Source organism: Periplaneta americana, chromosome 5, assembly GCF_040183065.1.
Source record: "Periplaneta americana isolate PAMFEO1 chromosome 5, P.americana_PAMFEO1_priV1, whole genome shotgun sequence".
Taxonomy (NCBI): domain Eukaryota; kingdom Metazoa; phylum Arthropoda; class Insecta; order Blattodea; family Blattidae; genus Periplaneta; species Periplaneta americana.
The window spans coordinates 73,892,132-73,907,213 of NC_091121.1; the positions used below are offsets into that span (position 1 = coordinate 73,892,132).

The 15,082-nt window shown below is 37.9% G+C and overlaps 2 protein-coding genes across 3 annotated transcripts in view; one reads left to right on the forward strand and one right to left on the reverse strand.

Moving 5' to 3' along the window:
• MED20 (Mediator complex subunit 20) overlaps positions 1–15,082 on the forward strand; it is a 635,350-nt gene that overhangs the window by 30,836 nt on the left and 589,432 nt on the right. The window lies entirely within an intron of this gene.
• LOC138699829 (facilitated trehalose transporter Tret1-like) overlaps positions 1–15,082 on the reverse strand; it is a 397,270-nt gene that overhangs the window by 17,145 nt on the left and 365,043 nt on the right. The window contains exon 3 of the mRNA XM_069826015.1: positions 2,961–3,338. Coding sequence (XP_069682116.1) covers positions 2,961–3,338 — 378 coding nt within the window. The remainder of the gene's footprint in view (positions 1–2,960; positions 3,339–15,082) is intronic.

Consider the following 15,082-nt stretch of genomic DNA (forward strand, 5'->3'; position numbering starts at 1 on the left):
ATGTTGAACAGCTGTCTGAAAAATAGTGTACGACACATGTTAAAAACGATTTTATTTTGTTTGTAGACTTGGTACATTTTCCTGCAGCCTCGTTTCGCAAACATCCCTACATCCCTCTCGAAAAATAAAGTGCCATTTTTAACACTTGTGTATCATAAATATTATATTTCTTAAAAATGCATCGCTTTCGGTCGGATTTTAACCCGAGAGTTTCGGATCCAGTTTTAAACTTGATAAAACCTAGATCACTGAGGACGCTTTATTATTTAATAATGAGACATTGGGTATAATGTCATTCAAACTAGGTGGAAGGTCGAAAATGTCTTAACGGTTTAAGAAAAGGCTATTTTTCATTTGGTACATCATATGTATAAAAATTACCTGGAATAAAGGATATCTACAATAAATTACAGGTAAACGCATTACTACGTGAAAATTGGTGGATACGAAATACTTTGGATACCGTACTGTAATTTCGAGTTTTACAAACGGCTTTGACTACGGTCCTCGAATAATTTAATCTGTCTGTCCATTAATCCATGTGCAGATATTACTATAAGCTTCCATATATTGATTTTTCATTGTAAGCCGTCAGGCCTATGTCCAGGTTGTTTCATGGATTTTTTATCCGGTAATCGCCTGTCATCCTAATTATGCTGACGGTGGTAGTGCCGCTTTGACATTGATAGACAAGCACATGCAGTGACGTGTTTTCATTCATAATTTTAAATAATTTTGTACTTCAAGCAATTTTAATCGTTGTTATTTGACATGTAATATGCCTATAATGTACTGTAAGTACATGTTATATTTTCGTCACCGCCATCACAACCATCATATTCTTCTTGAATAATTAAGGCCTTTTGGCACGTTCCGTTGTCACTCTGGTAAGGAATTTGGAGCCTCACATTCACACCCTGCTAGATGGTTACCATAGTACGAAGCTACTTCTTAAGAGAACACAGGATAAAAATGAAGTACACACATCCAGTTCTCCCTCAGTCTAATTCGATTCCGTTATATTTATAACCTGATTCTGTACCGGTTAAGCCACAGCTTAGAGTTGTATATAGACTTAGGTCTGTATTTATATAAAGAAAATTAAAAGTTTGAGTGTGAAGTATAATTTATTTACGATAGAGATTTAAGACGAAAAAATATATACTGGCGGAATAACAGTAGTAGAAAGAACTCACAGTAAGTACTCGGACAGCACGAGTACCAACAGCAGTAGGTCTGTGCCTATTCGGGTTGCCAACCCTCCCGTATTTCTCGGAATCTCCCGTATTTAGCCCTTTCTTCTCCTCGAGTATTTTTCTCCCTTATTTTTGTATAATGTAAAAATCTATTTGAAACATTTAGGTTTTCCGTGAATGAAGGTGACTTATACGATGGATTCTGTTGCTCTAGAGATGCCTTGAAATGTGCAATTTCTGTATAAAGTAATACTTGCCAGAAATAGTTTCAGGGCTCGGTAGTTTAAAGTCAAACAATGTGAGAGTTACAAATTTAGACCAAAAAAAAAAAAACTAGTGAGTTGTGCTGTAAGCATACCAGGCAGCAAAGCTCATGCAGAGAGTGGCTTTCCGTATGAAAAAGTGAACAGATGTCGAAACAGGAGCATCTAATTAAATCAGAACTGCAAATCACAGTTAACTTTAACTACTCATGTAGTGAATTTTTACAATTTGTTTGAAACTATTATGCGAACCAAAATACCTAAAAATATTCTTAATTTAAGTCTAACTGCCTAAGTGTAGAATATAGCTGTATTTTAGTACCGCTAACTGAAATGAATAATTTGTCAATTTTCTATTGAAATATTGTAGTTCGCTTAGTCTCCCGTATTTTCTTCAAAAAACAGTTGGCAATCCTAGTGCCTATCATGTTTACTTAAGAGGACCTACCATAGATAAAATTATATTTCTGAATCTGGAGTAATTTTAGAATATGTTATTGTTATCACGAGTTCACGTTATTATTTGAAATGATGAAATTATCAGTTGATGAATATTATTATTTTAACAGTTATTGGGACTTCTGGTTTTGAACATATTTCTTCATATTCATCATCAGCTAACGTATTCACAAGTTATACGACACAAAATATCTTGTCACATGGCGGAAGGCTAACAAACATTCTTTCGCGTTTGCCAGTAGTTCTACGAGGCTTGCAGAAATCTTTCAGAGACTTCGTTACACTGGTCTGTGATTTTGCAGTCTCTAGGAGAAAGCCTGGGCGAAAGAGTGATCGCCGATGATTTTGCATTGATGCCACTTTATTTTGCATGGCATGGCGCAGGATCATCCCTAAAGATAATACAGGATGGACATAAGACATTTAGTAAAACATACTAAGCGCTCGGTTAACAAGTAATGAATGTGAAGTCGTCGTATTTCGGAAGTAGGGTCTACTTTTTTCAGAAGAACTCTTGTTGAAGTTGAATCCGTTTGGGAGAACTGCCTTGTGCTACCTCACACCCTGTAACGGGTATGTCTGATTAATACGCTGTAGATCCAATCAGAGTCCCGATGTTAGCGTTACACTTGTATGTACATACAGTATTAAATAGAGCATAGACAACTTCTCACATTTCTGTGAGAGCTGAACGACACTTCTTCCCATGGATCTGTAACCGGAAACGAGACACATCGCAGGACAGGAGGTACAGTGCGTATACTAACTGGCTCCGCAGGAGAAGTGGCAAGCAGAACGCAGGGACTCGAGCAGTTGTGTTGGTATCGTGCAGGTAGAGTCAATGACCTTGGCCGCATTGAATGGTGGAAGGTAGGAGAGAGGAGTTGTAATATTCCTACGTGTCGAAACCATGCGCTACACAGTATCAACTTTACATCGAATACTGTCGCTTGCTTCACTGCGGAGCCAGTTAGTATACGCACTGTAGAACTGATATTGAATGCAGTTTCACGCTGGAAGATTGTGAATGTTATCTTATTACCTGCGTGACCACGAGCACAATGGCGCAGCAGAAGCCCCCCACGAAGGCCGTGGCGAACATCATCTCCACACTGCTAGCGAACACGGTCATGAGCCATGACGCGGAGAAGGGCAGCGAGGTGATGAGCAGCACCCTCTTCCGGCCGAAGCGCATAGCCAGGCCGCCCAGCATGCCCCCGAAAAAGGCTCCCAGCAGCGAGAGACTGGCCACCCACGAGGCTTGCTGCTCGCTCACCGAGAAGATGCCGCTCGACGCGTTGGACACGGCCGCCGGGAAGCGATGCTGCTGCTCCTTCAGCGAGTCCACGGCCGGCGAGCTGTACCCCTTGCCCAAACCGGCGGCGAAGGGGCCCAGCGATACCGCCAGCGCCGCCAGGATCTGTGAAGCAAGAATATACCAACATTGAACGATGTCTGGATTAAAATTTATGTAGGGCAATGAAATCTATACCAGGTTTAATTGTAGTTGTGACGCTGGGCTCCTTTTCTGTCAGGAACTAAACATTTAGACCCCTTTGTTAGAGACCGAATGCTTTTCCTTTATATTACTGTATGTTCTACATAATGTATCCAAGTGACGTTTCTGTGGAAACCGAGAACATGATTAAAGAGTCCCAGTTATCAATATTCTGTTTTCTAATAATTTTGAGAAATGGAAGTGGCCAAATGGTTATTATTATTATTATTATTATTATTATTATTATTATTATTATTATTATTATTATTAGGAAATTAAATCCAAACGTTAGAGATGGGCAGGGCATGTAGCACGTATGATTGAATCTAGGAATGCATATAGAGTGTTAGTTGAAAGACTTGAGGAGAAAAGATCTTTGGGGAGGCCAAGGCGTAGATGGGAGGATAATATTAAAATAGATTTGGGGGTGATGGAATATGGTGGTAGGGACTGGATTAATCTTGCTCAGGATAGGGACCGATGGCAGGCCTATGTGAGGGCGGCAGTGAACCTCCGGGTTCCTTAAAAGCCATTTGTAAGTACTAAGTAAGTATCATTCTATAAAACGTTGGCGAGACCTGTTTTATGTTATGCCAGTAAGGCCTGGACTTTTCGGAGACGTGATGAAAATCGGGTTACTGCCAGTGAAATGAAATTCATGCATCGCACAGCAGGTTATACGAAATGGGACAGGAAAGAAATGAGAATGTCTTGAACGAGCTCAAAATGATACCTGTTCTAGATGGAATACATCAATATCAAACTAATTGACTCCAACATGTAAATCGAATGTCAAACAACAGAATACCAAAAGCAATCCTGAATTATAATTCAACAGGAAAAAGGTCGTTAGGACGTCCTAAGAAACGGTGGAAAAAATCTTTTGTAGACCATAACAGTTTTTCGAAGGATTACAACTTGTGAGGATGATATTGATGATGATTATGACGGTGATGATTATTATTAATATCATTATTATCATTGCCATTATTTAACCATTCATTTAATATATTTTTAAATTAAAGCGGTTCTTTCGAGGTGATACCGAAATAAATGAATGTGAATTACAGGATAAATCGACATCGGTATATGAAATCTCTCTCATTTCCAAATATTACAAAATCTACCGACAATCGAATCACATTATTGTGAGAATTCTGCATCTAGCTTTACCTACGAACATGTACAGATGTGGAAATAAAATTTGGAGCTCCCTTATTGTATGAGTTTCGCTTACAACACACTACGCATGTGCAGTAAACAAGATCCCCTGTATATATGCTACTTGTGGACAGTCGTGAGAAATTGTTGCCTATATACAGATGGACTCCCATCAAGACTCTCTCCAAATTTTAATTCCGTATCTGTACATAACATACAAACAAACATACATACATACATATATACATACATACAAGTCCTGTTGATCCCGCAAGTAGATAAGAGCATATTCTTAGCAGATTTTTGGTAGGGTGCGCCAGTCCCTCCCTAACACTTACATTCATCTAAATATAATTTACATCTAAAGAGAACATAGACACCCAGATCAAACATACCAAGGAACAATCCCTAAACAAGGAAGAATGTCTTGGCAGAGTCGGGAATCGAATAGTTAGACGCCAGTGTCGCTAACCACTAGACTAAAAGGCTGACCACTTACGTACAGGGTGTACTCACTCACTCACTCATCCACTTACCCACTGACTAATTCACTCTGACGTAGGCCTACTGGATAAACCATTTGAGCTTAGGAATATTTTAAAAGAACTTTAACTCTTTCAAATAGTTTTTGACTTGGTATATTCTCAAGGTTTACTTTTGGATAATTAATTTAGAATAACCCTGTACCTTGTTCACTCTCATGCGTAAATTTTACACCCCCACATGCTCTAGAGCAGTGGTCTTCAACCTTTTGTGTTCATTCTGGTCACTGTTTTTTGAACTAATGTATGGAACATCATGTTTTCATATTCGCAGTACCGGTATACCATAATAACTGTTTACTCTAAGAATTTCGTTTTAGTTAAAATTAGTATTTGTTTGCGGGCCGCCAAAATTAAAGCAAAGGACCGCATGCGGCCCGCGGGCCGCAGGTTGAATACCACTGCTCTAGAGTCTGATTACAGCCGACTCATTTCGTGAAGAGCAATATAATTGAGTTCTGAATAGTGTATAAATTGTATAAACTAATCCAACACGAGAAGCTTGCGTTTTAATGTACCAAGTGGTAAATTGGAATTATACATGGACTGTAAATGGTGGGTTTTGCGGAGTATGATGGGTTGTGAATGAATTTACAGATCTTTCCACTTAACATTCCTGTCATAACTGAATGGCCTTAGAACGCATATCTTCAAATTAAACATTTCATTGAGGGAATTACCGGTCAGCTTGTTCATTCATATTCCGCGTGAAATGTGTACCTCACATACATTATACATTTGTTGATTTGCAATTGACTTAGAGTATTGCCATAATATTGATTATTTACGATGCATTGTTATGTATAAACATATGATTTTATAAATTCCCGTTTCGTTCTTTATTTTTGTAGATCTCGAAATCAAGATACTGATCTTCATAAAATATCAATTTCATATCCATAGCGTCAATTAATCTTTATTGAGATCAACTTCAAATTGTTAGGATCAAAGAAGTAAAATTATTTTTATATTCAAGACGCGTTTTAGGATCTTAAAGGTATATAATCGATAATTTAGCAGGACATACAGTATTTTTTAAAGAACGAAATGGAACCTATGAACACACTATTAAATTTAAAGTATGATATTTTGTTAGTGTACCATATAAAATTATTCAAACCGTTTATTTCACACATGTAGGACAAGAGAAACTCTTTCATATTTATTGGAATAATCAAATCTGTCACAGTACGCTTTTTAACAACCTGAAAATAACTACTTTTCAAATCAATAATTTAATATTTCTCGTGATACAGAAACAGTGCTATAAATTAAAGGAATAAAATATTATTTTATACTTTTTGAACAACAATACATAAGGAGAGGTCTTCAGCTGTAAACACTTTAGTTCCTTCAGTTAAAATCCGTTTTAAGATTGAAAACCTATAGTTCAACCTCCTTGAAATTGAATCTGCATGTTTTCGAAAATTTTATCAGGAGCCCTCATAGGAAATGGGTATTTCCTCCTATTGTTATTGACATATTGCTGACACTTTTTAAATTCTCAATTATTTAACTCCTTGCAATTGTACACATACGAGCAAGAGATTAATGTGTTGGTATATTAAATAATTCTCTTTCATGATAAATATGTGTAGCTCTAAATGAGGTTGATTTATAATTTAATTGTTCCAGTCAACAGTCCTGATGAAACAAAATTTTGGATTATTAACAATATCTTGAAATACACTATCTACCAAAAAGTAATTGAGCACTGTTTTTGCCCCTTTAGAACCTCGTGGTACCACCTCTTGTTGCTATAACAGCAGCCACCCTGTCAGGCATGCTCTCCACTAGTTTGTGTACATGGTACTAAGAAGCATGACACTCAGTTGGACAATGGAAGTTGGCCCCATGTTTCGGCGGCTACTATGCAGTGGTATGCAGACAATAATGTTCACCTGTTAGATTGGCCTGCACAGAGTCCTGATCTCATTCCCATTGAGCACCTTTGGGACGAATTGGACCTGCGATTGAGGTCTCGGAAGAAGTGGCCAATTTCCATTGTCCAATTTAGTGCCATGTTACAAGAGGAATGGCGACGCATTCCAGTGGATATCCTACACAAACTAGTGGAGAGCATGCCTGACAGAGTGGCTGCTGTTATAGCAACAAGAGGTGGTACCACAAGGTTCTAAAGAGACAAAGCAGTGTCCAATTACTTTTTGGTAGATAGTGTAATCCCAAATTACTCTTCAACTCTCACAGCTGTTTTCTTCAGTATTAAACGCAAGTAAGAACAATGAAACAAATAGGATTTTGTAGATATGAAATAATGAGTTGGAATTTTTATATGTCCACATTACGCATTTTAAACATACAAAGTTATTTTATTTTGTCCACAGAATCTTTAAACTTAGAGGGAAACTGACATTTTTAGGTTACCGATATAGGCCCTAACAGAATTCGTTCAAGCCCAAAAATTTGCGACATACAAACAGAACATAGCTTCAATAATCATATAATCGGCAGAGAACACATCCTTCAGAAACTAAATGGGACACAAAGTAAATTTTCACTCTCTCTTGGGGCCGAATTTTTCAATATTTTGGCCATTACCAGTGAATCTGCAGCCGGAAACACTACAACTTGAGTCATAGAAGTGAAGAGTACGACTGTCATTTTTTTTTTTCAGAAACGGATAGAGAAATGTTTGTATGTACAAGGAAGTGAAGAATACGAAGATTGTTTACACACATCAAACCACTCGGCACAGAGAGAATGAGTGGAGTTAGAAGAAGTCACTGTCGTGTTTATGCAGTTCAAGTTGGACTTCATTATTACGAAGTCAAGAGGCGCATCTTCGTTTTTCCTTCGGGGCTGGTTAAACACACACATTTATTAATGCTGCTCAATCTCCGTGTATGAATATGTACAACATCTGTCTCTAGCTGTCAGATATATATGCTGCACGTTACTCCAACATTACCATAATGACGTCACCCTGGGATTGGTGACGAAGACATTTTGTTTCTGGCTTGTCGGATGTTTTCTCTACAAAGTTACATGATACATGTCCTGCTGTCTTAAAAACAAACACTGTTAATTGTGAAATGTTGAAGAAGTACATTTGTGGAACCTAACAAATTGTCGCACTGTTAGTCCAATGACTAGAACACTAAAACATCGTTTTACACGCAGGAGACTTGTACGTGAACGCATGGAAAAAGTCATAAATTTGCTAATACTTAAACTGCAGAGCCACAAAAAGCTACTGTCATAATTTGATGTTATTTCTTTCGACCTGTGATACATGTAGTGAGAAAATACAGAACACACGACATGTATTGATACTGGCGTCAAAAACAGCGAATCCTCGTTTATGACAGTTTACTGATATTATGAAGAAATATGCAATACTATATGTATATAGAAATATGAACAAGCTGATTCAACAATCCATAATTTATTGAAAAAAGTTAGATACAGATTCATTTTTAAATAAAAAGAAGACGCATAAATCGTAACAGAGGCTATAGGCTAGATGCTAGAACAATTTATCACTGATTACGGACAAAATTCGTTCAATGATAGACTAATAATAATAATAATAATAATAATAATAATAATAATAATAATAATAATAGTAATAATAATAACGATGATGATATCCGTGGCACGACAACCCATGGAGAGTCACGACCGACTAGCCGACTACTGGCCTCACGCCGACATGTTTCACAAGTTTAACAATGATCCAATCAGTATGGAGTAACATGTGGTTAGTACTATGATCCCCCCCCCCCCACCGTTGTAGCTACCTTACGAAACCGGATTTCGCTACTCACTGTAGCTCTTTAACTTAATCACGAAACTAGATGGACACCGGCCCCTATTTCGAAATTTATTCCCCCATGAGGACCCAAAACAGCGCCCATTCCCTATCGCTAGTTCAAGGTATGATTTCTTAGACCACGCAATTTCAGCAAGGGATAAATCCGTCCTGTTGGCTGGTAAGCGCAGTTGGTATAAAGCTGGCCTTCTATGCCCGAGGTTGCTGGTTCGACTCAGGGCCAGATCGATGGCATTTAAGTGTGCTTAAATGCGATAGGCTCATGTCAGTATATTTACTGGTATGTGAAAGAACTCCTGCGGGACAAAATTCCGGCACACCGGCGACGCTGATACAGTAGCGGCCGGTGATCGAAATCCTCGGTCAGGCCAGATGCAACTAGTTTAAGTGACTGCGATAGGAAATGTTTGTTTATGATATTAATTATTATTGTTATTATATTATTAATATCATTATTACCGTATTATTATTATTATTATTATTATTATTATTATTATTACTATTATTAGTCTATTCTTAATTTCACTCACCAAATAAGTTGTTATGCTCTGAGTTTCAGTGATTGTTTCAGTGTGATGAAGCATCCCATATTATGTGTTGAAATGCCTCCTTCTTTCTTTTCTTTTTATTTTTTTCCTTTGACACCAACAAACAAGGCCAAGAGAAGTTTATTTTGCATCACATTACCACATAACCATTTATGTTGCCCATACCAGGATGCAATAGAAACTCGCGTTTTAAGATTATGTGTCAGAAAAATTATCAGCGATGTCGTACTATAGGTATCTCGGTAGTCTCTGTCTTTATTTAAAACTTCCTTTCTTTCAGTATTATTTCTTCTCGAAAAAGGACACTCTAACAATAAATTAACTGCGCCAGCATTATTTCTCTCATTTGTTTCTGTTTATATTTTCCCAAAATACATAACAACAATGGCCCAGATTCACTACTGTACTACGAAGTACAATAGTACAACACCCTCGCTTATGTCATAAACTGAGACATAAGGGGAGAGAATCTCGAGTGGGTTTCTGCCTGCCAAAGAGCTGGAATTTTGTTATTTATGGCCTAGTTAGGAAGACAAGTCACCAATGCTATTCCCACCCCACTCTACCCTTGAGGCCGGCCCATGGATGGGAGGAGTGAAACCTGACCAGGCCAGCCGAATTGTGCCTCAGCTACAACGTTTTAAACGTAAACTCAAAGCCCGCGAAAGGACATGAAATGCATTAAGCCAAACCCGGCACCAACGATTCTCGCCTCAGGAACAAATTTTACTGCAAAACAGGTCTATATACATCACAAGCAAGACCCGGCAGGAGCGATCCCGGCCTCAGGAACAAATTTTACTGCAAAACAGGTCTATATACATCAAAGTTTTCAAATGCTTCTACAGCGATATAAGCTTCATTCAAATAACTAATACATTATATAAAAACACAAAATTTGATTTCAGTTAAGCCAAGTGACTGAGGCCCGGCCTCACTTGCCTCAGTCAATCAGCCGCCACTGCGCTGATATAACCTCGGCAGTTGCGAGCGTTGTTAAATAAAACATAACATTTAAATAGGTCTTATGGTTTAATATACAAATTGTAGCGGGGTAGGTTGATCTGGATGCCGTCTGTGATATTTTTCTGCTGCTTCCCGTAGACTCAGGCCTTTCTCATGGATGAGAACCATTTCCACCCTCTCAGGAATTGTGTACATTGTCTTTGCTACCCGGTTCACTGGTGAAACTAGCACTTACTCACCTGTTTACACAAAAAACACAATTTATTAATTACGGCGCGCAACCAAACCACATTTCTAATTTAAGTTTCGTACCTTACAGAGATGTGACACCTCAGTTTTGGATGCGTTTTCCCTAACCAAACGCGAACATGTTTGTTGCAATTTTCTCAAAAATGGCTCTTACGATTTTGTTTGAATTTTGCACATGAACTACACATATCAACATCTAAAACATTAATTTGAAACTATTTTTTGTACTTACACTAATAACGGAGATGTCCTATGTCGCGCGACTTTTGAATCACCCTGTATATCGTTGCACAGAGATTAAAAGGTAAACACCAATGTCAGAGATCACGTTTTATCTTTTTTATTTTAATTTTTTCACAATAGGAACACTGAAAACGTGTATTTTCGCGAAAATATGGGATTTTATTTTCTCTTAATAATCTCAGTTCTTCCTATATTTTATATAATGAGAATGTATAAATATTGTTGTATACTCGCCCTGTTTCTAGTAATTAATGTGCTGCCCGATATCTCTTACGTCGACGTTAACTAGAAAATAATTCGTGATATGTTTCGGGCATAAAGAGCTATCCTTTCAGTGAGAATCTACCAGCTGAACATACCGAGCCACAATCTGGCTACAACAGTGAAATAATCAACTTTCAGATTGCGTATGACATAGTTACACGAGCTGTTTAGTAGACCTATTTCCAGCTGTTAGCTTGGCTGTTCCTACAACGTCATTTATGCACGTAATCCCGAAGCTTCACCGTAGACGGTTTTCTTGGGCACTCGTCTCTTCTTGCCGCTGGCCACGCCATTAGGTGCACTTAATGCAGAGGCTATCATCGTATACAGCCAGCTGTCTTGTTTCCAGTTCGATACGGTATCGCTCCTTGAGGCGGATAAGATTCGCATTTCCCATTCGGAACGTATTGTCAAGTAAGAGTGTCTTGGCTGCAAGTTTCAATTACGTATTTAGGCATAGCAGAAATGTCACCTGTCTTGGTCGGCAAAGATCACAATATTATTATCGTAAGAGTCCGAATAACTTTTTATGCTCATTTGAAGTTGCTAAATGTTTTTACAAACATATCTAAAATATCTTGAACGAACTATAATACTCGACTTACTACTCGACTTTCAAATGCCTACGGTATCCCTAACATTAACTGGTCTGAAGCATCTTAAACCACTGCACTGGAGTTTGTGATAGGCTTCTATTAGTTGGTTGTTCAAACCATTTATTTCTTGTAATAATTTTTCTGCAATCATTTTAGATAAATATGCTATAGGCCTATCTCTCCAAAAACGTTTGTCCAAATAAACTAACATAACTTCTTTTTTTTTGCATAATTATTTTTCCTTCACCATTGCTAGTTTGAGGCCTCAATACAGGTGCTCAACTTAATATTCGGTCAGGCTTTATATTCAATACATAAAAACTTTAATAAACTATTTGAAGCGAAATAAATACATTAATGCGTATAAAACAAAAATATTTGTACTTCATACAAAGTAAACAATATAATACATTTTTACAAATTGACCCTGACATAAAAAAAATCAAACTATTTATTATGTTATCAACATAAACAAAAATATCATAGTCAATTTAATGTTCGGTCAAAAGTTAGGAAATCAAAAATATACTTCTTCATAACAACAGCAACAGAAAATTAATCATTTGTTGGGTACCCGTTCTGCTGGATAACATGCTGCATTCGTCTGGGCATACTGGCAACGATCCTGCTTGTATATGCTCCATCAATACGACTCCATTCCTCTTCCAGTCGTCTTTTTAACTCTTTTTGTTTAAGAAACTGGCACTTCTCTCAGTTTTCTGTTCAGTTCATTCCATAGATTTTCTATGGAGTTGCTGTCGGGAGATTGGGGAAACGTATTGATAACTTTCGAACAGTTATGCAGTAACCAATTGCGCACAATATACGACTTATGTTTGGGGTCGTTGTCTTGGTAAAATTTGAATGTATTGTGTATTCCCAACTTTTCAGTACTCTTGTGTAAATTTTCTTTCAGAATTTGGAGATACTATTCCTTGTTCATGTTACCGCCAATGAAGACGAGCTCCCCTACTCCAGCAGCTGACATGCAGCCCCAAACCATAATATTTCCACCACCATGCTTCACAGTTGGTTGCAAGTTGTCGATTTTCATGTCTTCTTTCACCTTACGCCACACCATCACCCGACCAGCCTGACTAAAAACGCTAAATGCACTTTCGTCTCCGAAAATAACGTCATTCCACCATGCTTCATCCTTGTCAATATTGTTGTTTGCAAACTCGAGTCTTTTCATTGTGTTAACTTCAGATACCAGAGGTTTTTTCCTAGTCATTCTTCCATGGTAACCTCTCTTCCTTAACATGTTTCTAATTGTGTTATGGTGCACAGTCTTTGAAGGTTCTTTTGCTAGGTCTTTTCCTAGTTGTGGATCACTTATTCGAGGGTTCTTATTAACTTTCCTGATGATCGGACGTACATCTCTGTCTGTTAACTTCCTTGGTTGTCCTCTCTGAGGCACATATTCAATCCTGTCTTCATTCTCATATCTTCTAATTATGTCCCCGACTGTACTCCTCATATTCAACATTTCGGCGATCTCTCTATGTGTACGTCCCTTGGCATAGTGAAAAATAATAAGCTGTCGTTTTTCAAAACTAATATTCTTGCCTTTGCGCCCCATTATTAAAATGATCTTGCAAAATCGGACTACAGGTCTGCAAGTAATAACAGTAAGAAGACAACTGAGACATACCACTCCCACCCTTCACTGTGCAGTGCTTGCAGACGACATAGTAAACAGTGCAAAAGGGACCTATCACACTGACCGAATATTAAAGTGTATACAATTTTTTGCTTTTTATATTCAAAACTACAAATTATATGGTATATATTAATTCTGAATCAATAAGTGTTTGCTCAATATTCTTCTATCGTTTGCTTGAATTCATTAATTATACTTTTTTTTAGTTTTTTTTGCACTTACTACGTGACTCAAGTTCGAAAATAATGAAATTTAAAGTCTGGCCGAATATTAAGGTGAGTACCTGTATATTGTTTTTCCAAGGGAAGAAGAACTTGCTAAAATGTTATTCTAGATTTTATTTTTGCAGTCGTAATTTTTTTGAGTGCAATAGACTATACCTTTATTAAAATTCAATTGTCGGAAGTAATATGGGTGAATTATTTGGAATCGAAAAGGATATTTTTCAATTAATGTGCATACTATAATATGGAGCTATCAAATAACAACGTAGATTATACAATCGACACAACATAAACACTTCAAATAAGCGTCATATAAAACAAAACAAAGCCGTGTTCACAACGGTACTAATATTGTCACAGCCTATTATAACTGTGATTGATGAAACGCGTAATATTTAAACAACTATTAAAGAGATGAAATGTTTGTTATTGAAACATTTGTTATAGCATATTATTTAACGGAAGTTGATGGATTGTGTTTAATTTTTGGATCTCGTACTATGGGTACGCTACACATAGATAACTCGGAACAACGAGAATCTGAATCAACATGTTCCAACTATTCTTCATAAGATATCTCCTCAATCGTTATTAGCATGGCATCCTTTACTGATACTTGAGAACGGAGTAATGTTGACCTCAGATGTAAAGTTTTGCTTTTATTAACTTTTATCTATGAACAAAGTATATTTCACATGTAAGTTTGCTACATTAGGCCATTGGCTTCACTTTCTTATGGAAGGCACACTTCAGATTTCGACCGGCTAAAATCTAAGCGTCCTTAATTCAAAATCAAACCCGCATAACTTGAGTACAGAGAAACCACTGCAATAATTAATAATCGAGAGCATTTGATTTTGGAGGAAGGGTTCTTCTTCTTCCCGTGATGTTTATATCTTATAACATTTCGTGATCTGTATACCATGGAATGGAATTTAACTGAGGGGTCACGGATGGCCCAGCACTGCGATCTATTGAGATCTATTGCGCTAACCCTCGATATGGAGTGAGTTGCATGCCACAGATCCCCCTACGCGCACCGCCCTAACCACATGACTCCCTTAATGATCGGTCCCTACAGCCGACAGAATCCATATACCACTCCTGCTTCGGAAAATTCTCCCAAGGCCTCCCTGTCGGTCCGAGGCGAAACTCCTCTCCCGAATAGGTCCGCCTCGGGTGCCAATGCAGAAGCCATCCAACATCGGTGAACTACATTCCACGGAGGCCGGTCGAGAGAGTCAGCAGCTTCGGGAGGCCGCCGGTAGAGTGATTTGAAACCCTGAGTTCCAAACCCTGATAAAGTTACCTGATATTCATCCATAGGAGTGAGGGAATAACTTCACCCAGGCAACTCGTCCTGACCGGGAATCGAACCCGGGACCGCTGGGTTCGGAGTTAGACTCGCTAACCCCTC